Here is a 24,715-nt window from a genome sequence, read left to right on the forward strand (position 1 = left end):
CAGAATGTTAAAAACGATGTCATTGATTTTTTATTAATATAATTTGGACACTCTTTTCCCCTTACTAGGTTTATAAGGGTTTTTAATGAGGCTCATGGGTTTCATTCAAAAAAAATATTGTTGGTTTCATGCATGTGCCTGGCAGATTATCGGATTTTGCTTTGTTTTGAGGCCTTTTTTAATTTGCCGACCATTTGTTTTGTAAGGGCATTTCCAATGCTTCTCCACAATTGGAGAATATCTCTACTGTGGAGAAAAAATCCCATCCAACCCATCGTCAGAATCATCGCTACAGTAGAGAAGCGCTACAGTTCGTGTCACATTTGGCGTAGTACTGTAGCATGCGCTACAATTTTATTTTTTTAATTCAAATAGATTAAATTAAAAGATAGGTAAAAATACATTAAAATTAGATATATAAACATACTAATTTTTTTGTAATTTTTCTGATTTTTTTAATTCAAGTAGATTAATTTACAAGATAGATAAAAATACATTGAAATTAGATAAATAAACATACTATTTTTTTTTGTGATTTTTCTGATATTTTGTAATTTTCTGATTTTTTTTAATTCAAATAAATTAAATTGTAAGATAAAAATATATAATTATGTAACTTATATTTTTCGCATTATTATTATGAATTGTAATTTTTTTATTTATTTGTATTTTCGTAAAATTATTTATGAATGTTTTATTTATAATTTTTATCTTGATATTTATTAAAAATGTATATGTTTTATTTTATATTTGTAAAATTAATATTATAATAATTAAATATTATGAATAAAGTAGAGTTGATGGTAATATAGATATAACACTGAAGATAAATTATTATTTTATTTTTAGAGTAGAAATAGAGATAATGTAGAATAGAAGACTGAGATGAGAATTGTAGTTTGAAAATAATGAAATACAACCTTTTTCCATGTGAACTCAATGGTTGGTCTCTAATATTGCGAATAAATAATTTTTGCAGGGTGAAGAGTGTCGAATGGAGAAGTTTTTCACAAGTCGCAATGACGCGATGGATCATAATCATTAAATTAAAGGAAAAAGTATGGAATGAAAGGGAATCAACAACATCAAGAACTCAATCCATTACATAATTTCAGTTTATTTATTTATAATTGGTTTCGATTTTAGAAAAACAGTGTCGGTTTTGGATTTTTCCTACTACTTTTACAGCAAGCAGCGTCAGACTGTGTTTATATTGACATTGACAACAGTTTTGTTGGTTCCGATCCCTGTTTGATTATTACAATTTGTAACAATGTTCAACTCTATGTTTCAACTTTCAATGTCCCCACATTTTGGGTAATTGATGAGCTCTAAGTTGTATAAATTGCAATATATATGTGTGTGTGTTCACACCAGATTTCAGTGTTTATTTTATATGGTGGAGAATGATGTCATTTGGTGTAATGTAGTCCCCATTCATATAGGTTAAATGGCATCGTGGATTAGCATTATGGTAAAGAAATGGGCTTTAAACTTATATTCAAAGACCAATCCTCAGTTGGATCAAAATTTTGGGTTTTAAGTTTTCATGGACAGTTGCATTAAACGCCTAAATAATGGAACACTCCAAACACCCTTTCTTAGTGAGGATTGGACGAATCCAAGTTGGTTTAGAGTTGGGTCAATTCAGGTTGTTAATTGTTTTAAAATTTGAGTTATTTGAAAATATATGATATAATTAATCCCTATACTAAATATCTATGCTATTTGAATTTGAATATCTTAATATGGATTCAAAATGGATCCTGCACAACTATGGGTTTTTCCAAAGTTATTATATATTTCATAAAGCTTTTAGAGAATCTTCTCTTTATTCCTATATATATATATAAACGTACAAAGTATGCAATAAATTATTCGTGAATAATTTATGTATTGTTTCTTTATTAGGTAAAATAAATATGAATAAAAAATTATGTCTATTTATTAAAGAATGTAGTTAAATAAAGATGTATTTGTATTTTCATTTATAAACTTGTTTATTAGTTATTTTATTAACTCGTTTATTTAAATTGTTATCTTCTCTGTAAAAAATATTTTAATAATATATGCGAATAGCACTGATAGTGTTATTGTGATCGAGGGCGTGCTACGAGATGATCATGGTTGATGGCTCTATGATTTTCTAGAAGCCTTGATTTTTATTGTCACATAATCCTTCCCATTCAAATAAAATAGTAAATATGTTAATTTATTGTCTGCTCGTTTATTATTTATGAACATACTGTTTAACTAAATAGTTATAAATATATTCATTAAATTTTTTGTGTAATATATATAAATATGTTCGTTTAGTGTTTTTGAGTATATTAAATGAATTTGATCGTGAACACTAAGCCTTTATTTGGTTAAATGAAAAAATATGAAGAAAGAGACTGAAAAGAAAATTATAATAGTTCATAAAATAATTGTGATAAGTAAATTAGATCAATTTTTATGGGTTTTTTCATTAAACAAATTAACTGATGATTTTTATATTCAGTAACTTAATTCACTAGAATGGTTTGCAATTATGGGGACTTGACACAAATTATATTATTCTTTATAATGCATCAATTAATTCTAAATCACGTGTACAATTAAATTTGTTTTCATTGTCACTGATTTAAGATGTATGCCGACAGATTTTCAAATGTCGGTAATGAGATAAATGAAATGAACTACATGCCTTTCCTTTGATTTTAGACCAAAAGCAAATAATAATAATAATAATAATAATAGTAGTAGGAAGAACTCAAAGCTTGAAAGAGATGAGGATACAGCAACTATATATAGTCACATTTAATTAATTACTCAAACTTTATATGTGTCTAAAACCTTAAATTAACAAATATTTCTCAAATCTCACATAAAATCTCCACAACTATAAGAAAAAACACCTAACAAAATAGTTACAAATTCGTATAAAAATTTAACATTCAAAGAAGCTTCCCAAAAACCTTCTTATTTTTTCCAATTCATCAACCATGAATTTTTTTAGCCTGCAAAAGAAAAAAAAGTTTATATTTTAGGAATCTAAAACAGGATAAGCAAAGCTACGATTGAAGATGAAATTTGTTGAGTCAATCATATTATGCAAACTTACATTTCTCCCTTTGTTACCAATACCACTCTTTAACCCCTTTGAGGATTTGTGGGGTGGCAAAGTATCGGTTTTCCGATGGTGATGAGAATTATCCGGCGGAGGAGTTGCAGAGTGTGTCTCCGGACCTCTATAATCAATCTCGTAAACTTCGTTATCCGAAACACCAAACCTTCCTTTAATATGAAAAATAAATGAATTAATTGAGAATTTTAAAACAAAAAGAGAATAAAAGTAAAACTAGAAACTTTCCCTACAAACCTGCTGAAAAACTAGACATGGAAAGCTGGAGAAGCAGCAGCAAAATAATGGAGATGGGTCTCCATTTGATGACAATTGGCTCCATGAAAATTGGTAGCTTTTGAAGCACCAAAAATTAGCTTTTATTTGAGAAGATGCTCGATAGAAGGGAATATAGGACAGTTATTTATATTATCGTATTTATATAAAATTTCATTATTTTTACGAATTTAAATATTAAAAGCATCACATCTACACAGCAATAAGTTGTGAAGGATGGATGTAGATGTGTTGGGTTAGGACATTTATGAGACATACCTAAACCATTTTATTTAGATTTTGAATTTAATTTTTTTAATTCTTTATTCTTTATTTTTACTTAAATGATTCTTTTGTAAGAATTTAATTACATAAATAATGACCATGGGTGGGACAACCCCATGTGTGTATTATTATTGAAATGTCCCAATGAGAGACACGACATGCCATTGATCTCGTGTTGGCTGGATTTCACATTCTTCAAACCTAACCTTCCTGTTTTTGTTTCCTCTGCTAAATTATATTTTTACTATAATTTCAGTTAAATTTTATAATGAATTTTAAAATAATATTTGATTGTTTGACAAAATAAAAATTAGAATCACCAAAATTTTTAAATATGAATTTGAAACCGAGGTGAAATTTGTGAAATCCCTCGATTTTTTTTATTAAAATTATAATCATGAAACTCATTTCAAAATGTAATTTGTATTTTTTTCATACTATTATATATATAATATTCTTTTATAAATTTAGTGACATTCATATTGCATTTTTCATTTATGTTTAGTATTTCTATTCTTATATTATGATTAATTTATCAAAATATAATACTGAAATTTCATTCCTAAAAATATTTTCTTTTAATATTATAATTTTTATACTATAATTATTTCATAAAACTCTTAAGATATTATAATTTAATATATTTCCTTAGGTTCTTTTAGTTATATATTAGCATTTGCTCATGGAGAAAAATATTTATCGTTTACTCTATTTAACACTGATCGATTTTATAGAATTATTTTTAAATCAAATCAATTTCGATTGATTTATAATAAAAATTGCGGTTTGTGAAAGTTTAGGTAACGCTTGACTTTATCAAACATTTATTTTATTATATATATATATATATTATTTAAAATTTATATATTTTAGATAAAAATATTTTATTTAATAAATATAAAATTAAAATTATTAAAAAATTCTAAAAAAATAAAGGAAGAAACTGTAAGTGTGATGAGGAGATGATTGGTTTCAAAGAAAATATGATTGGGCCCAAACTTTTCCAAGCATTAAATGGATGGATAGCTATGCTTTATATATTTATGAACAGCCAAAATATTATCGATCGACATAGCTGTTCATTTCCAATTATTTTATATAGTAAAATAAGATTTGATACTCAAGTTTATTAATTGAATTTTAATTTTTGATACTTAAGTTAGTGATTTGATCATTTTAAATTTGAGTTATCTTAAATCAAATAGGATAGATTCGAATTATCATGATGAAATAAAACGAATTTACATTGAACTTAATAAAAAATGACATTTGACTCGGATGAAAAAGGGAATATGGTTGTACATGGTTGTGTCGGTTGAAGATAAGATGTTGATATGATTTTCCTAGAATGAATGCGGTCGGGTCGCCATGTCAAACAGCTAGCACCATGGCTGGATCTTGATGGCAAATGTATGCTTACTATGATGTAATAGTTACCTGCACGCTTTAAAGACGTTGGATCCTGTTCTCCTATGCCAAATCTTTCTGTTACAAACTCCAAATTTTATAAGAATTAAAATCCAAAATATGTAATTTCACTATTAAAAATAAGAATTGAAGTTATATAAGTATTTTACCGTGATAGATAAACATGTAGATAAACAGACAGTTCAAATTTGGTCAAAATAGACTCGAAGGGAAGGATGAACTAAATAAACAAAAAATCATGTAAAATTAAGGTGACTAAATTAAAAAGAAAGGGAAATTTGTTGTCAAAGGGAGGAATTAAAATTATATATGTATTCTACTGTTGTTTTAAGGACATGTTGGTTCAAACTTAGTCAAAAATAAACTTAAAATAGATGAGGAATTGAATAAACATGGAAATCAATGATCGAATCGCAAAACGGTCAAATAACTTGAATAGACCAAAATGACGTCGTTTTAATTTTCAATTTTTCAAACTTTACAAATTCAAACACGACTCAAAATCTGAACTCAAAGTTCGAGTTGACTCAAATAACTAAAACAACATGAATAACTAAAAACTCAAAATAAAAATTAGTTCTTTCAAATATAATCAAGTTTTATTCAGCCTAATAGGCTCTTAAGATTTAACTTACATCTCCTGTACAATCAGATTGTAGATTAAATCCTTAGTTCAACAACAAAACCATGGAAACACCAATGAAACATAGAAGAAATAAACTCCAAATTGGCAGAGTCAACAGCAAAACATTGTAAATCTTTCATTAGATGCAAGTACCTTTTTTACTAATTATAATCAAAAGTGTAGTCAAATTTAAAGATGTAAATGACATATGTATTATATGTTCTGTAATGGTGTTTCTTTCATTGTGGTATGACAGCAAATAGAAACAACAGCATGTTCTTAACTAACAAAAAAACACACACACACACACAGCAACCTTGAACGCCAATGGTCCCATTTGCCTTCTCATTGAATCATCCATAGGCATAGAAGTTGGAGCTTGAAACCCTGGTGTGAAGATGCTTACCTGCAAAATGAAGGAACACTGTACAGACAAAAGATACAAGTTACGGTAACACCGAATAGAATCAACTGACATCAATATTCAATGGTCAAACTATGCCGTCAGTTTCGGTACTTGCAAGAAGTTCAAGATGACAAGATTCAGTACATGCTCAAAGATGACCCGAATTGAACGTCCAAACTACTAGAACCAAGCCAACTATACAAGCCATGTTGCTACTATACACAATGCCATGTTTCTATATTAAATTTGAATCTGAAATTCTTATCAGAACCAAAGTCCATTTTCCAGGTTACAGTGTTTTACAATTAACTCAAAATATAGAAAAAACTTCCACCTTTACTATGTGGTACTAATCGATTTATAGAACCGACTGAAACCATTCGCAAGATTTGTTCTGTTTCATAATCATGATAAGCTTAAGCAGTCACAATACGTTTAATCGTTCCACATTCATCTAGTTACTCCGTTGTTCTAAAGATCACACTTGTAAAGTTAAACATATCATAGGCATCTTGAACATACAAGAGATCCTAAAAGCTTCCTTCAAAAGCACCATAGTTTTATTAGATAAAAAAATTATCCCACATGGTCAAAACAATAATGTAACTGCTTCAAAACTAATTATTCACTGATAATTGAAAGCTGAAAAAGCAATTTTGAAGTAAAAGGCCTCCCTTTTAATGAAGACCAATACTTGGTGGTCGGTACCCAGGTTCAAAGTTCAAAGAACATTTGTTGGATTACCATTCATTCAAAATAAGAATCATCATTCATTAAGGCTTTTGCTTGGTAAAGTGGAAAGAATGCTAAGATAAAAAATTGAAAGAGGGGAAATATTTGAAAGGAAAAGACGATTTATGTTTGATAGAGTGGAAAAACGAAAGGAAGGAAGATGAAAACTTAAAAAAATGCATAATCGAGTAAAATGCACATTTAACTTCAATATTTTGTGTGTTAACTGAGGGTGTCTCCAAACCACATTGGACTTGAAAGTAGAAAACTAATCCCCGAGGGTTGAAGGTAAAGCAATCCCAACAAGTGCACTTCCGAGGATTGGAACTGTTTCCTCATCCTTATGGGGGTTAAGGCTGTTACCACATCAACAAGCAGCTTACTGGTTCTTTCCTCTTATCGTTACAACTTAGAATGAAATGCTTTTATGCATTAAGACGAAAAATTGTCATCGTTCTATTTTCTTTCCTCTCCCTTTCCCTTCATACCAAACACATTTAGAGTTTATTTTCTTTCCAAGTTTTTACTCTCATCTTTCCATCCCTTCCACTTTTTCACTCAACCAAACACACCCTAATAGATAATGACTTAATGAGAAATGCACTTCAAAGGATGGAGCAGGATCAGAGATAAAATCTACAGATCTATTATGAAATGGTTTGGTTTTCACTACAAGAAGTTTCCAACAATAACAAAAGTGGGGTTTTTAACTCCAATTTTCTATTATTTTGAAGAAGGGAATATATTCTAAATGACACAAAGGAATAAATCACTTTTCCATCCGGGGGCAAAAAAAAGTGCTTAATCCATGATTCGAAATTCGAAATCCAACATCTACGAGACTCTGACACATCCCCTATCTATTTGTACCAAATAAAAAAAGGTGCTTGATCCATGAACCCTATGGCACTTCATACAACCAACCTTAGAATGTGGCATCTAACAAATTCAGAATTCCAACCCCAACATATGTAGTATATTAGTACCAAAAGGAAAAAGTGTTTGATCTAAAAGATTCAAGGAAAACTTCCACATATAGAAAAAGAGCCACACTTGCACTATTTAATGGGGAAAAATATCAAATAAAAAGCTTGAACATAAAACTGAAGAGAATGAAAAAAAAAATTGTTCCATATCCAATGTGTTGCTATTCATTCAGCTGCTCTTGGTAGCCATGGCTTTTCTGGCAGCCATATTTTTCCTAGCAGCCCTTGCATTATCATACTCAAACTTCAACACATTTGATATATGAGAAGTATCCTTGGCACAAAAGAACCTCCCAAAGGGACTCTCTTCAATCAAAGGGAAATAACAAAAGAGCTTGGAATTCACCAGCCAAAACCAAACCCCACCGAGAAAAATCCCCATTGAAGCTCCGGCAAAGACCTGGGCCACCGTGTGGTAACCCAAATAAACCCTAGAATACATGGTCAAAACAGCCAAAGACCATGGCAAAAACAAAGCGGCCCACTTGGTTCTAACATTCCAAATCCCACCAATCCCTTTACAAGTTAAGAGGGTGAAGTAAATGGTGAAAAAGAACATGTATTGCGAGTGGCTGGAAGGCCACCAGCCGTGAGAATCACACATTTCTAAAAGAGCACAGGTTTCGGGCCGGGCTTGTTGAACGGATTTTTTTATGAGTGCGTTGATGAACTGAGATATTACTAGGCCTAGTGCAAAGAACATCACTTGAAGCTCTCTACGGAATATGAAGTGAGAAACGAAGCCACCGAGAGAAATGAAAACGGGAACCAAAGAAACCCAGGCTAGGAAATGGCCTAGTTGGTCACCTCTTTGGTACCTTACGTGGGTTAAACTCACGGCTTTTAATGCATTGTATGCTGTCATGGTGGAGATTTTGATATATTTTTATTTTTGGGAGAAGTTGAGATCGAGGTTAGTTTTAAGAAGGGTTTAGTTTGGGAGAGTTGAATTTAAAAGTGGTGTTTTTTAGTGTTTGTTTAGGGGGGAACTGCTGCGAAAGTAACGCAAGACAGGTGTAAACTCCGAGGAAGTAACTGGAATGTACAGCCACTGATCTGACCACGTGGGAATAAAGGAGCTTACGTAAATTATAAGGCTAAACTACATATTTAGTATCTCGACTATCACTTTTGTTCCGTTTTGCTCACCAAAACTGTTTTTTGTTTCAAAATCATACCTAATATTACATTTTGGTCACCCATCATTAAAAGATTAACAATGATGTTGATGTGTCACCATAAGATAATACAATTACATCATTAAAAAATGTTACATCAACAATTATGTTATTTTTTAATGAAACCAAAATGTAACATTATGTATTATTTTGAAATAAAAAATAATTAAGTGATCAAAATAAAATAAAAGTGATAGTTGGATATTAAATATGTAGTTTACCCAAACTATAAATTGATACTAATTACAAGGTTTTATATTGAATTAAATATTCATTGCATGAACCAATCATCTAAGTAGTTAATAGATAGTTGTTATCCTTAAAAGTTATGAGTTCAAATATGACGTCTATAAGAGTATTTGAACATTAATTATCAAATAATTAATAATTTTTTGAACATATATTAACCGTTGTAATCGTCTCAAACTAATAAAAACCCTAAAAACCATTCATTTACCCCATAAATTTGATAAATTCTTTTAACTTTATATTTAAAACTTTTATACCATAATTTGAGACGGTATAGCAAAAAAGCAATAACTGTGATTTAGGATTGTATTAGCCTATTAGGTATTGGCTTTAAATTTTTAATTAGATTAACCTATACTATTATCATTTAGAAGCCATCCCCTATAATAAAAGCCAACTCCCCTTTTATTCTCTCATCTTCACCTTCCATGTGATAGATCAAATGTTTTATAACTCGTTTATTGGATATTAACCATGAGGTGTTTTATAAATTCATATATGTTCATCATATTTTTTAACATTATATTAATCTTATTTTTCATATGTTTAGAACTTTATAATCTCCAATATAATTTTCAAATTTGTACACAATTATAATATACTTTTGTAATATTTGAAGTTAAATTAATCGATTTAATAAATTAAACACAGATAATTATAAAAAAAATAGATCAGCACTTATGGTATATTTTTAGTTTTTTTGGTAAAATGTATAGTATTGATTTCAATATAAATATATATGTTTCAAAACTTTAATTTATTTTTCTTATAATTAATTTGTGTGTTTAATATGCTTGATCTAGAGACGGCTCAGAAAAGAGTAATAATTGTGATTTAGGAATATTAGGTATTGGCTGTTGGATTTTAAAATTTAATTGGATTAACCTAACTACTATCAATATGATCAATCAAAACTTATCCTATCCCCTCTCTAATAAAACAGGCTTCCTTTTTCCCCTTTCACCTTTACTTTAATTGTGATAAATCAATCATTTTAGAATTCATTTTTTTGATATTAATTGGTGTTTTATAGATTTATATTGAGTTAATGTTGATTTAAATATATAACAATTGAAAAAATATAGTGCGAGAACTGTTTAAAAATTTAGTGATAAATTTGATACACTTTTAAAGTTTAATGTCTAACACGATGATATTTTAATATCAATAGTTTTCGCCAAAACAATATCGTTTATCCACGTCATCATATTAACAAAAATATCTGTCCACATTATCAGGTGGTTAAAATTTAATGCCCAGTGGTGTAATTGAATTAAAATCAGAGTTTAATACTAAAAATGGAAAAATTAAAAGTATAATTTATATAAATGATACATAACCTAAAGTTCAGTGATATCTTTTGTAGTTTACCCAAGTTATAATTCGAGCAAAATAGCAATCTATCAAAGATTTAATACAAAAATAAGTGTCAAAATTATACTCAAAATTAACTTTAAGTGCCTAGAGAAAGTTTTGCTCAAAATATATGCCTAATGTTTTATTCGTTATATTTTTAGATGTCTACCTCATAAAAACCGTTTAAAAAAGATTAAGTGACAAATATCATATTTATATTAAAAAAACTTTGAAATATTATTAATTTAAAAAACCTTAAAATTTTCTAAAATTATAAAATTCCAAAAAAAAACCTCTAAAATTCTTTATTTCAACCTCATTACCAACCGTCGTCAGTTATCACCAACCGCCTTCATCATTGTTGAACGACAATCGACTTGTCGTCAAATCTTCACTGTCGGCAATCTCTCTTGTCGTCATCTAAATCCCTTACATCCATAAATCCCAAAACTTATATCTATAAACAAAATACTCAAATCCTTAACCCTAATTTCAAATATTAATCGTTGATCATGTCTTAAGTGTGAAATTGTTGTTAAAATTGAGGTGTGAACATACTGTTGGAGGGGACGACGGGAGAATAGGATGGATTAGTGATGAATCTTAAAAAAAATAGGGTCCAAAATTTTAATATTTTTTTTCTAAGAGAAATGAATATATAATTTTTTCTATTTTTTTATTACACTTAATATATTAAATTAGATTTAATATTTTTTTATAAAAATAATGAGTATGAAATTAAATTTCATGAAGTACATATACACCGCCACTAATAGAGGGAGGTATAGTGGAGGGGAATTTAAAAAAGAACAACTTTTTAAATTTTTTTTTTATTTTTTTAAATAAAAGTTCTAAAAAATATAAATATGACACATATTTTTAACGGATTTTTAATGATTATTACTATATAAGGACCTAAAATATTTAAAATTAACTTTGGTATAAATTTGTCGGTAAAAAAATTTAGATGAGGAATGACTCTCCCAACACATATATATAAAATTCAATTAAAATTTACGGATTTGACGAGGGTAGTAATTAATTTTGGTATAATTCAAACACTAATTATAATATTAAGCTAGACTATCAAAAGCGGCGAATTTGCGCGCTTTCCCGAAACCCCAAAAGGAAAAGGATTAAGGGGGGGGGGGGGGAACTCGATACCCCTTTATAATTTCAGAGTGTTCTCATTCTTTTGATTTTCAAATCCAGACTTTCTTAGCTTTCCCCAAACTAAATGGCAGATGATTCCTCCGCTTCATCGAAGAGACCCCATTAAATCATCAGGTTAGTCATCTATCTTCCTGTCTAGGTTTTCCCCAACAGGATACGTTCCCATTTTAATCAGGGCCTTCTTTTTTCACAGTTGGGAACGTAGCGGCTCAACGAAGGCGGCAAAATGCGGTGACGGTGGGGAAAGAGAGGAGAGAATCGTTGGTTCGAGCGAAACGGTTGTGTAGAGTGGGAGCCACCGGTGACGGCGATGTTCCCGTCGAGGAAAATGATATGATAACTGATGAAGCAGGGTTTCTTTTAGATGCCCAAACTTATTCAGCTGTCGAAGAGTTAAAATCCGTTGTTGCTAACCAGTATGTTTATTAGTAGTTAAATTATTTTATAATACTACCTTCAATGGTGGTTGATTGCGTTATCTTTGTACTATGTTTGGGTTATAGTAATTTGCGAAATTACGAATCAAAATATTTAGGGGGAAAGGTGCAATGCAGAAGAGGGTAAGTGCACTACGTGAGTTAAGGCGACTATTGTCAAAATCTGAGTTCCCTCCGGTTGAAGCTGCTCTCAAAGCTGGAGCTATTCCCTTGCTTGTGCAATGCCTTTCGTTTGGTTCTTCGGATGAACAGGTTGAAAGGATTTGATTTTTTTTGGGTTTGCACTATAAAGCTGCAAATAATTGTCTTTTGTTGCAATGCTTGTTCATATATTTGACTGTTCTGTTATATGACATCTAAGTTGGATAGATTGTGCTTTGCTGATGTTTTGTTGTGCAATGCTTGTTCATATATTTGACTGTTCTGTTATATGGCATATAAGTTAGATGGATTTGTGCTTTGCTGATGTTTAGAGTTTTTTTAACAGAGTTATTATAATCATTTAAGTAAATCACATAGTTCCCCATTTGTTTTATGTTTTCTCTATTAAATTGCAGTTGCTTGAGGCAGCTTGGTGTCTTACAAATATTGCAGCAGGAAAACCGGAAGAAACAAAAGCTTTGATGCCTGCATTACCATTGCTAATTGCTCACCTTGGAGGTTTGTGGTTATGACGGCTAGTCCTTTTTTCTCTCCCTGGTAGTTGAACCCGAATATCATTGTTTTTTTCTGCCTTAGAACCTGTAGTTTTATGTTTCTAGAAATCATGCAGTTAATAGCTGCAAGTTTGTCTGATTTTTTCCTTATTTCTCAGAAAAGAGTTCCTTGCCTGTTGCTGAGCAGTATGCATGGGCATTGGGAAATGTTGCCGGTGAAGGGGAGGAGTTGCGAAATGTTCTGCTATTTCAAGGTGCTTTGCCACCTCTTGCAAGAATGATGTTGCCAAACAAGGGTTCAACTGTGAGAACAGCAGCTTGGGCATTGTCAAACCTTATCAAGGTTTTGAACCATTTCCAGCAAATCACTTTTGTGTATTACTTATCTAGTAAGGATTGCAGTGTGCTGTGTTTATTCATATGCATGTTTAAACATTCTTTTACAACATAATTCTTGCTTGGACTTAGGGACCTGATCCTAAAGCTGCAACAGAGCTCATCAAAGTTGATGGAGTACTTGATGCAATTCTTCGGCACTTACGAAAAGCGTAAATGCAGATTTCAAATTAAATATTTAGTTCTGTTGAAATGTCACATGACTTTTGACACACTGAAAAGTTGCTTCTCAAATCCAGAGATGTGGAGCTGGCCACATAAGTAGCATGGGTGGTGGTGTATCTCTCAGCCCTTTCTAACTTCGCTACTGGTGTTCTGGTGCAGAGTGATGTCCTTCAACTTCTTGTGGAAAGATTGGCAACATCAAATTGTTTGCAACTGCTCATTCCGTAACATATGAAATGAATTATGAGTTAAACTTGCTTTATGATAAGTTTATGCTTATATACTCTCTCCTGCATGATACTTTTGTTTCTAAATGCTGATGGTTCAGAATGAAAGCAAGCTCATGAAACAAAAGTAAAATTAAAAAAAATATATGCAAATTTTCATCCAAATCTCCTAAAACCATGCCTGGTATGGGGGTTTTGAGTTTGAGTTTGTTTGGTACAAGTGTTCTCTCATGTAGTATTCATTTGTTAGTCACAAGGCAATTTTCATGGAGTCGAGATTCTTCAAGATCTTTTGTTCTTACCATCTGATGCTTATAACAATAATTAATAATGTTTCATCTAGGTGCTGAGAAGTTTAGGCAATCTTGTAGCTGGTGATTCACATTCAACTTCCACTGTTCTTGTCCCTGGGCATGAAATCACAGGTTAGTTAATATCTCTGCTTCATGGAGATGGTTTTTTTTGCAATTCTTATCTCATTATATATAAAAGGTTGATGATCTTGATTGCCTTTCCAGATGGTGTAATTAAAGTCCTAGTAATATGTCTGAAGAGTGATCACAGGGTCTTGAAGAAGGTGACCGTGTTTACTTAATTCATGCTGCTATTAATCCTCGCTGTGAATTTTAACTTGAAAATCTTATCGTTCGTGCAGGAAGCATCATGGGTGTTATCTAATATAGCAGCTGGTTCCATTGAACACAAGCAGTTGATATATTCTAGTGAGGCTGTACCCTTACTACTACGCCTTCTTTCAACTGCACCCTTTGATATAAGAAAGGAAGTAGCATATTTGTGGGCAACCTATGCGTTGCACCTACTGCAGGTGAGGGAAAGCCGAATCTGATCGAAGAACACCTGGTTTCCCTTGTTCAGAGAGGCTGCCTTTTGGGTTTTATTGATTTGGTTAGATCTGCTGATATAGAGGCTGCCAGATTAGGACTTCAGTTCATAGAGCTGGTGAGCAAACCTAGCAATTTATTTGTCAGTTTTCACATCATCATGCTCTAGAAAGGTATCTATTTTATTTACAGCTGAATAGCAGATCAATTTATTTGGCTAATTATCTTGACTAATTTTGTATTAAAGCTGTCAATTGGGTTGGCTTGGTTAGTTTTGGGTTGTGTCAATCTGGGTCAGTTCAATTTGAGTTTTTTTTGGTTCTCTTTTGGGTTTGGCTCATTTTTATTTGAGTCAGTTTGGAGTTCGAGTCATTTTGAGTTTGGACCATTCAGTTTTTTTCAGTCAGGTCATTTTTAAAATAAAAAAAACTGTTTGGCTTTGACACTCGAGTTTGGTTCATTTTGGGCTTTGGTTAAGTTTGTTTCATTTTTGGGTTTGGATGAATTCTGGTTTGTGTCATTTTCGGGTTCGGGTTGATCGGTTTGGATTTTCAAGTTTGGATCAGAATTGACCTTTCTGATTCGGATTCATATTTTCTATTTCCCTTATTTGTTGGCATAGCAAACTTTTTCTACTTGCTGCAATGTCTAAATCCAGCCACATTATATAAATGCACAATGGTCTTTCCTTGGTGTTTAGAGGAATTGAAACCACATTGATTTTTCTGTGCATCATAGGTTTTGAGAGGAATGCCAAATGGAGATGGACCAAAACTAGTTGAGCAAGAGGACGGGATTGATGCAATGGAAAGATACCAGTTCCATGAAAACGAAGACTTGAGAAACATGGCCAATGGTTTAGTTGATAAATACTTTGGGGAGGACTACGGCATTGACGAGTAAAGTAGGTTTTACAATTGATTTCGTTGTAATGTTTTTTTTGGGTAGTTTCCTTTACCCATCTTTTGTGGATGTAAATTTGAATGAGTTGGTTCATCAAAGGACTCATCGACATTGCCCTTTGTCGAGAAAACTTGGACTGATAAGGCTAACCATGTTGTAGGATGTCTGTTAGGCTGATAGCATTTCTCTTCGAGATTTGTCGAATTGTTTTTTTGGTAACCTTTTATTTGGTCAAATTTATGGTTTTTTCTAATATACTTTGAGTTAGTCCTTGTAATGTAATTTTGCAGAATTTGATCTCTATTAAGCCTAATTTCAAGTTAATGCCTTGAAAATATGCAGCTGAATTTTTTACTGGTTGATGTGGATTTAAAAAACTGATTTATTTTGCTTTTTTTATCATTTAAATTAAGAAATTATATTTATTAAATTATTTATTTTTATTAATTAAAAAATACAGTTGAATTTTTTTTTTATTAAGATCGAGCGTGATCGTGGTATTACCATGATATTTGTAGACACACAATTTCGCCTGGGATCTTTTTATAGTAGTGTTATATATTATAGTATTATGGTATTATATTATATATATAGTATAGTATGGTATTATATGTAACGTATATTTATATTCTATTTATAGTGTTATTAATATAAATATAATTTATTTATTTATTTTTTAGGTCCAAAAGGAGTCTAATCATTCAGTTAGGGTCTAGGATAATGTTGAGATCCAAGAAAGGCCTAACTGAGCATGCGAGCCTAATCCAATAAGCAAACCCAGTGGAAGCCTAGCAAGCAGGCCCGTTCGTCCAAGTCCAACATACTAGGGTTTTATACTTAACCCTCAGCGTCGCACAAACCAAAGCTGTTAGATTAGCAAGGAGATCAACGATCCAGATCGATGGTGGTTAGGGTTCAAATCCTAAAAAATATTATAGTCTCAGCGCTAAAGCACAACAACCGTTGATCTGATCAAGTAATCCAGCGACTCATAACAAATCAGAAGAACTGAGGGATCACCAACCGATCAATAACGGCGCGTAAAGATCACACACCGATGAAAGAAGCAATACGCGCTAGTACGCGTTAAACAAAAGCATCTCAAGACATTTTTTGTATCGAAATCGGGACATATCGGAGCAAAAAGGGAACAAACATATTCCATATTTTTCGATGAAACAAAAAATGGCAGCCTTATTAAAATCAACAAAGGTCAACCAAATCAAGAAATGAAAGGAAATAATCCTTTCTCATGTTTCGGAGGAAAACCGAAATGAAAGGAAATAAATCTTTTTTTTAGCCAAATCCCTTCAAGTTCGGGATCGAAGACCGCCGATCTAAGGAAAGAAAAGCCTCCCCAAATGGCTTTAAAAGCCCCTGCAAGTCAAGTACAAAGGGGATCAATCTTTAATCATTCAAATGTCACCCAAAAAATCACTAAAAATTGTAAGAGAGAAGAGAACACTTAGCTTTACTGTTTTTATCGTCGGAGGAAAGCCAAAAGCCACAGGGAAACTTTGTTATCGAGGAATGGTAAAAAATCGAAACTTTGTATTGTAGATCCATGTTAAGGTGTTCATTTTAGGGTTGTTTGATTGAGATTTGTATTCACGGGGTCAGTAGGAGTTAGTGAGGTAGTGTTTAGGTCTTCGGTCACTATTTGTAATTTTACTTTTGAATTCTAAATTAATTCAATGTAATCCTTTAATTTTATTTTTACACTTTTATAAATTGGTACCTTGACCCTTTTTTGTTTTGCATCTTTTTATTTAACATTAATTTTGTATTTGTAGGCCCTTTAAAACATCAAAATTTGTCAAAGGTAAATAATTTAGATTGAGCATTTAAATTTTAAATTTCACAATTAAGATAATCGGATAATCGTGTTGGTATCGAAAGGGTTGTATAAGGGTGCTCATCATTCATTGACTTTAATCGACTCCCGAATCCGACTAATCTCTGGTAAGTTGCAGATAAGATAAATGGTAAGTTTTAGGTGTCCGATCAACCTAATTCGAAATGATCAGTGGCGACTCCATCATTAATGCAAAGTCAAAACGTAATTCCGGGATCACCCGAAGGAACGTTGCGACAATATCGCCTAAAGAAGTTTGAGACCACCAAATACGATTGCGCTGGCATTGATTCCACCGGATGGGCGGACTCCGTGACTTCATCAAGAATATGTATGGTTACTGGTACCTGGCAGGCTGACTGCCATTCTCATTATCATCGCAATCACCGGTGGTTTTGAAGACTGTATTTCTAAAGACGGTCAGATGCAAGAGCATGCTTTGAACGTCACACGCCCCACATCGTCGTAAAGTTTGTCTAGCTGTTGACAAGGGTCGATAGACGATCTGGTAATGAACTCGAATGGGAGCCTAAGTTGTTGAAGAATGGAGATGCAGGGTTCGTGAAGATGATTCCCACCAAGCCGATGGTTGTTGAAACCTTCTCCGAGAACCCACCTCACCAACAAGGGTGGAAAATGAGATTTTCATTTTAGAGATAAAAACATTCAATCACACAGAAGGGTGGACATCTTAGAATCAATCACAGGTAGGAGTAGGACATTTATCTAGTTGTCGTCGAGGTCTGCTTCCTCTTGTTTATTTATTTTTCTTTTTTAAAATTAAGTTAAAACTTGTGTCGGTGTCTGCCGATAATTTGCCCTAAATGACTACTTTTGTATTGGTCCGAGTTCATGAATTTCGCATACCATAAAATTATCCTAATTTATATAATTTGACCTTTGGAAATATTTTGGATAACATTACTTTAAAAAACACATTAATTTCGATAAAATGCATCTTTTGAATCGTTGTAATTGGGTTAAGTTGAGTTTAAACATAAAAAAAATTAAATTCAATTGAAAAAATTACTAATTGAAGTTCGATTGTAATTTGATTAAAGTGTTATTATTTAAATTCAAATTAAGTTCAAAATAAAATAAAATTATTAGAAGTTTACGTAAATTTTTATGAGATTTACATATTTAAAGTTGAGGTTAAATTCTAACCTAATTTTATAATTGAAATAAACTTGATAAGATTCACAATATTATCTGAATCAAGTTAAAATATTAAATCTTAATTCACTAAGTAACTCAAACCCTTTAAATTTGAATCCAGTTAAAAAAAATCGATTTAAATACGAAATTATTTTAATCAAATTTTCTATTTTTGTATCTATAAATAGATTTGAGCTAATGAATTTTGGATAGAAAAGAAATATTGTAATTAAAAGAATTTAGATTAGATTCATAAGCTATTTGAATTGAATAAAATATTTTTAACCTACACTCATTTGCTAAAGCCGACTACCTGAGCCTAAACTCAACTCGAGAAAAAAAATCATATTTTACGGTCTGACACTAGAAATTTTAAGGTTGCGTGTTCAGTTTTCACTGATACAAACTGAAACTTTGAAATGCTATCATTACAAACTCGAAAACGACAGAAAAAAGAAGAAGATGCTTTTAATTTTTTCCCAACTGTTTTAGTTACCAAAATTTTGGGGGCAAAACACACAAGGTAGATGATAGATTTTTTCCCCGACCAATCAACGAGAAAAGAGCAAACAAGTGGGGTCACGCTAGCAAGAGAAACCAGCTGTTTCTGCTTCATATTCCCTAAGAGCTTTATTGTCAAGATCTGTTCCTCTTTATCTTCCCTTCCAAAAGTCCATATCACCAATAGGCAGCTGCTCAACAAATTATTGACCCTTTCAAGCTTCTCATCCTTTGTTTTCTGTTTGTCTTGTGAAGATAAAACAAAGGAAAAATGACCCTTCAGGCTCTTTGAGATCTGGGCATTATTATAACCCCGGGTACTTTTATGCTTCCTGTTTTTTTTCATGGACCCCAATTCAAAGTTGCATTCTTTTAAGCTCTTTTTCTTTGATTTTCTGCCTTTGATATTGCTGCTTGTCTTCCAAAATCTGGGCTGTTTCCCAATTTGTAAGGAATTGTTGAATTTTCTCATTTTTTAGATTTTTTTCTTTATTTTCCTTCCTAATTTGCAGTAATGAGTATTTGGTTTTCCCTTTATGATTTATGGTAGATCTGTTATTAATGCTACCATTTATGAGCTATTTTCCGTTTTGCCTCTTTGAATATATTGATTGGAAAATGAGATAGTTCATTTCTAAAACCCTACTATTTTGCAGTGAGAAATTGGATTATTACACTAAAGAAAAGACAAGATGGGGAAGAAAGGAAAATGGTTGTCTTCTCTAAAGAAGGCCTTTAGCCCAGAAACCAAGGAGAAGAAAACTCAGGTCTGAAAAAAAAACACTCCAAAGAACCGTTTTTTATTAGTCCCTAGTAAGTGTTTTTTTTAATGTTCTTTATTGTTATGCTCTTTTTCTTTTCCAGAATCCAAAGAACAGCTTTTGGAGAAACGGTTGGATTTCGGTCCTAGTGATTCCAATGCAGCCGCTTTAGAAACTGTGAAGTTGTCCCCCCCTCAGCCTGAAGAGGTGAAAGTGATCGAAGCCAAGGCAGAACTGAGCGAGCAACCTTACCCTGTGGCAGTCTCCCCTGCGGCGGCTGCTCCAGCTCAGGCAGTTGCAAATGTCGTTAGTCGTCAACTCGATACAGGTGCTATGTTTGCTGGAAAATCTAATGAGGAAGTTGCAGCTATCAAAATTCAAACCGCTTTCCGAGGTTACCTTGTATGTGTTGAAATATATATCTTTATGAAACTTCTTGATAATGGCTTGAACTTATTGTGAATTCATTCTAGAAGAAGAATGCGTACATTTCTTATCAATGTTGAAGTGACTGTCATTAAAATGGGACTCCAGGGTCAAATTAAGTGATCTTTTCATGTTTGAAACACGCAACTGATCCACCTCAATTGGGGTTTTTCAGCCATTAATGGAACTTATGTGTCCGATTTCGACTGATGCTGATTTCTTCTTTTTCAGGCAAAAAGGGCGTTGCGTGCTTTACGAGGACTGGTCCGGCTGAAATCAATGTTGGAAGGGCCTGTTGTTAAACGGCAAGCAGCCGCTACCCTTCGGTGTATGCAAACTCTCTCCCGCGTGCAGTGTCAGATTCGAATGAGAAGAATCCGGATGACAGAAGAAAATCAGGCTCTTCAAAGGCAACTCTTACAGAAGCATGCAAAAGATATTGTAAACTTGCAGGTAAAACAGATTCACTTGCTTGATTTAATGGCAAAGTTAGCATATTTGATGTAGAAGTTTGAAGGCAAATCGGGTTCGAATATTCTCCGAACTTGGTTCGCCTATATATATACAAGTTTACTTCCCACTGACCATTGGTTATGAATGTTTCAACAGATGGGGGAGGACTGGGATGACAGCCTGCAGTCAAAGGAACAAATTGAGGCAAGCTTATTGAGCAGGCACGAGGCTGCGATGAGACGAGAAAAGGCCATGGCATATTCGTTTACGCATCAGGTGACCTTGTCCTCTAATTTTATATAATGCACTCGGTACATATGATAATCAGATGCTTAATCTTCTTGGCTGTGTGTTTATAGTTCTGGTTTCCGAGTTAGAGAGTCAACAACACCGTTACTTACATGAATGAATTAGGCATAACTACATTACTTTCAAAAAACGTTTCCCATGGATTGGTGATGAGAGTAAAAACACTAATTGGTTGAATGAGTTTTAGATCGAAACACAATAATCCGACATCATTAGTTCCATGATCTCTTCAAAGGGTAGTGAGATAAAGTCCGAATATTGTGTTCTCGAAGTCCGAAGGAAACCCTTTCCCGTGTTAGTAGCTTATCATAATGCTTAAACATGAGTCTCCTTTAAGGTGGGAGTATCGCTGGATATAGTCCTTTTTGGCATTCAAGTATTTGAAAAGTAAACAAAGTTCTGTGTTTAACAGCAAACCTGGAAGAATGCTTCGAAATCCATGAATCCGCTGTTCATGGATCCGAATAATCCATCCTGGGGTTGGAGCTGGTTGGAACGTTGGATGGCAGCTCGGCCATGGGATGGCCGTGGCACGGTGGAAAAAGAACCGAACAACGACCAGTCATCGGTGAAGAGTGGACGCAGCAGCTTCGGAGGAGAAATCAGCAAAGCTTATGCTCGTTACCAACTCAATTTGGATAAGCAATCCCCAAAGGCCAGCCAAAAATCGAGTCTGCAATCCCCTTCTACTCCCAAGCCACATTCCACGCCTTCCCGAAAACTTAAGTCAGCAAGCCCTAGGAGCAGTGCGGTTGGTCCAGACGATGACACAAGAAGCATGGTGAGCGTGCAGTCCGAAAAAAACCGGAGACACAGCATTGAAGGCTCATTTGTACGAGACGGTGAGGGCCTAGTTGGCTCCCCATCATTTCCGAGTTACATGGTACCAACTCTGTCCGCAAGAGCTAAGACCAGGTTGCAAAGTCCGTTGGGACTCGAAGCGAATGGAACACCACCTGAGAAAGGACCAATCGTGCCTACCATGAAACGACTTTCTTATCCACCATCACCTGCCAGGGCAAGGCGGCTATCTGCTCCTCCGAAAGTCGACAGCAGTAGTAATACTAACACAGAAGTTGCTGTGGTGAATGGAGATGGCAATTAGTTAATATCTGAATCAAAAGGATGTGAAGGAAAGCAAAGACTATAGGGCTATGGGAATCCCAAGGATCAAATCATGCAGCAAAGAGGAATTATAAACTTTCGATTCTGAATCTTTAAGTTCATTGTCTTATTATTTTTATTTTGGCATTTTTTATTTGCACATTTTAATTTCTTTTCTTCTTTCATATTTATGAGATTTTTTCTTTCTTTCTTTCTTGTGATGGATGTATGCTACATTTAGTGTTCAATAATAAAATCATTCCTTAAATTATCATGTATTTTGCTATTCCCTTTAAAAATAGATCTTATTTGATAATTTGTTGAACAATTCAATAGACTGAAAAATAATATTTTGTGATTTTATTTTTAAATGTTTGATGTTATAAAATGAAAATTATTTTAGAGAATTTTATTTTCAATTAAAAGTGTAAATATTATTAATAAATAAAAGATTTAGTTGTCACTTAATGTTGAATACATTCAATCTATTAAATTTAATATTTTTAAGATTATATTATATTTAAAATTTATATTTGTGTAATGATTTATTCTATTCAATACTTAATTTCAGGTAACCTATCAAATATATTCTATAACTTAATTTTAGTTATTAATTTTTTATTTTTTATTTTCAGTTTGTTAAACACCTTGATTAAGATTTTATTTTAACTTATTATTTGTGCTAAATTATGTAATTTTGAATTTTTAAAGAAAATATTTGTGTCTATATGAATATGATCTTTATGAATCTTTTATATATATAAATACATTAAGCACTTACAAACACACTAAACACTTGCATTCAAATCCGAATAACATAGTTACATAGATACTCAATATAATAATTGACCCTTAATTTCAAAGATTTTAATATATTAGTTTTTTCCCAAATATTTTAATATTTAGTTTGATAATTTTGCAAAAAATACAATACTAGTAGTAAAATTCAGCCCAAGGAACCGAGAACGGTAGCCCCTAAATACACTAGAGGTTAGTGCCTACAGTGTTTAAACTCATCGGCTGCTGGTTCTTCGTCGTAGCCTTCATACTCTCAAAACCCTAGTTCCAGTCGAAGCACTCTCTCACCCAACATGGGGTATGTTCAATTGTTTTCAGTTCCAGCTAGTTGAATGAATCGAATGGCTTTCTATTTTTTATTTCGTTCGATAAGTGTTGATGTTCTTATGGGGGTAATTGGGTCTTTAAATATTTTTTTTAATTCTATTCTTTGAATAAGATGGGGAAAAAGGAGAATTATTGCAGTTTTGAGTGCATTTCTCCTGCTTATGATTTTAGATTTTGTGTTGTGTGTGTTTCTTTTTCCATTTTAGTTTTGATTGCTGTTTTAGCTCTAAGATTTAAGTAATGAGTTAGAATATGGATTTTGGTTTATGATTTCGTGTATGAAAATGATAGTAGCTCATTGAAGGCCAGAAAAATATTGCTTGTATTCAGATATTTAAGATATAGGAGAATTCCAGATGAATGGAACTTGAAAAATGCTTGTTTGAGATTACAATATGTTGGCTTTCACCTAAAGTGATTACTAAAGCTTTCAGAGCTAGATTTTTATGGTCTGAGGTTATTAATTTATGAGAGTAAGGGTATTTCTTCCAGGAAGACAAGTGGTATGGGAGCCGGACGCAGGCTGAGGACCCATCGCAGGAGGCAGCGATGGTCCGATAAGGCATACAAAAAGTCCAACCTCGGAAATGAATGGAAGAAGCCATTTGCTGGCTCTTCTCATGCCAATGGCATTGTCCTTGAGAAGATGTAGGGAGACCTTTTACTTTTCATTTTGGTGTTTTTTTCATTGAACTCTAATTCAATACTTGAACTAATGGTTTTCTAACATCCAGAGGTATAGAGGCCAAGCAGCCGAACTCTGCTATCAGAAAGTGTGCTAGAGTTCAATTGATCAAGAACGGGAAGAAGATTGCTGCTTTTGTCCCGAATGATGGTTGCTTAAACTACATTGAAGAGAATGCGAGTAGTACTTGAAATTGTATCATCTTAATTGTTTTAAGCATGTATATCGGCTTGCCGGTACTCTTTTGATGATAGTATATTGGCTTCTGTAGGGTGAGGTGTTGATTGCGGGATTCGGGTGATATTCCTGGGGTTAGGTTCAAGGTTGTGAAGGTCTCGGGTGTATCTCTATTGGCCCTCTTCAAAGAGTAGAAGGAGAAGCCTAGACCATAACTTAGGATGTCTCTTATCTTCTTTTGTTGGTTTTTTTATTATTAATCTAGGGTGACTACAAGACAATATCTATTTTCAAGATTCTTAACCATTTGAGAGTAAAAGCTTAGACAAACAGTCTTTTGTTGGTTATTAAAATCAGATTTTGAGCATTTTATTGCTTTATTTGCTCTTTCAAACGGTTATCTTTTCCCCATGCAATGACTTTCAGCATTTAAGGACCATTTGGGAATGCTTATGGAGGTGCTATTTGTCTCGAAAATCTGTTTGAAACGCAAAAAAAATCCCAAACATATAATTTTCAACCAAAAATTAACGCTGCAAACGAGGTTATTGAGTCAAACCAAGAAGCTAGAAAAAAAGGTCCTTTTGCGTTGGAAAGGCTTGTTTGAAGAAGCATTCCCAAACAAAGTCTTACTATTTATTGAAAACAAGTACTTTAATGTATGTGGTTTAAGAGTAAATAATCTCCGATTTAAGCATGTGGCTCTTTCCAGGTTGGATGCCACCCTTTTCAATC

At 32.7% G+C, this 24,715-nt stretch overlaps 3 protein-coding genes and 2 pseudogenes across 3 annotated transcripts; 3 read left to right on the plus strand and 2 right to left on the minus strand.

Moving 5' to 3' along the window:
• Positions 1-2,794: 2,794 nt before the first annotated feature.
• LOC120113733 lies at positions 2,795-3,528 on the minus strand. The gene is made up of 3 exons (XM_039134784.1): positions 3,365-3,528; positions 3,107-3,279; positions 2,795-3,002 (listed from the first exon to the last, which is right to left on the minus strand). The coding sequence occupies exons 1-3, from the start codon at positions 3,447-3,449 to the stop codon at positions 2,982-2,984; spliced, it is 279 nt and encodes a 92-aa protein (XP_038990715.1). The 5' UTR covers positions 3,450-3,528; the 3' UTR covers positions 2,795-2,981.
• Positions 3,529-5,938: 2,410 nt separating this feature from the next.
• Positions 5,939-8,817, minus strand: LOC120113796 (lipid phosphate phosphatase gamma-like). The gene is made up of 2 exons (XM_039134847.1): positions 7,995-8,817; positions 5,939-6,126 (listed from the first exon to the last, which is right to left on the minus strand). The coding sequence occupies exon 1, from the start codon at positions 8,707-8,709 to the stop codon at positions 8,014-8,016; it is 696 nt and encodes a 231-aa protein (XP_038990778.1). The 5' UTR covers positions 8,710-8,817; the 3' UTR covers positions 5,939-6,126; positions 7,995-8,013.
• A 3,047-nt stretch (positions 8,818-11,864) lies between these two features.
• Positions 11,865-15,674, plus strand: LOC120113795 (annotated as a pseudogene).
• A 3,429-nt stretch (positions 15,675-19,103) lies between these two features.
• Positions 19,104-22,031, plus strand: LOC120113797 (annotated as a pseudogene).
• A 942-nt stretch (positions 22,032-22,973) lies between these two features.
• On the plus strand, positions 22,974-24,171 carry LOC120113800 (40S ribosomal protein S23-like). Its single transcript, XM_039134851.1, has 4 exons — positions 22,974-23,089; positions 23,611-23,766; positions 23,853-23,979; positions 24,075-24,171. Exons 1-4 carry the CDS (start codon positions 23,085-23,087, stop codon positions 24,102-24,104), a joined length of 318 nt encoding a protein of 105 aa, XP_038990782.1. The 5' UTR covers positions 22,974-23,084; the 3' UTR covers positions 24,105-24,171.
• The last annotated feature ends 544 nt before the right edge of the window (positions 24,172-24,715 follow it).

Source organism: Hibiscus syriacus, unplaced genomic scaffold (assembly GCF_006381635.1).
Source record: "Hibiscus syriacus cultivar Baekdansim isolate YM2019G1 unplaced genomic scaffold, ASM638163v2 tig00110213_pilon, whole genome shotgun sequence".
In the NCBI taxonomy this organism is placed as follows: domain Eukaryota; kingdom Viridiplantae; phylum Streptophyta; class Magnoliopsida; order Malvales; family Malvaceae; genus Hibiscus; species Hibiscus syriacus.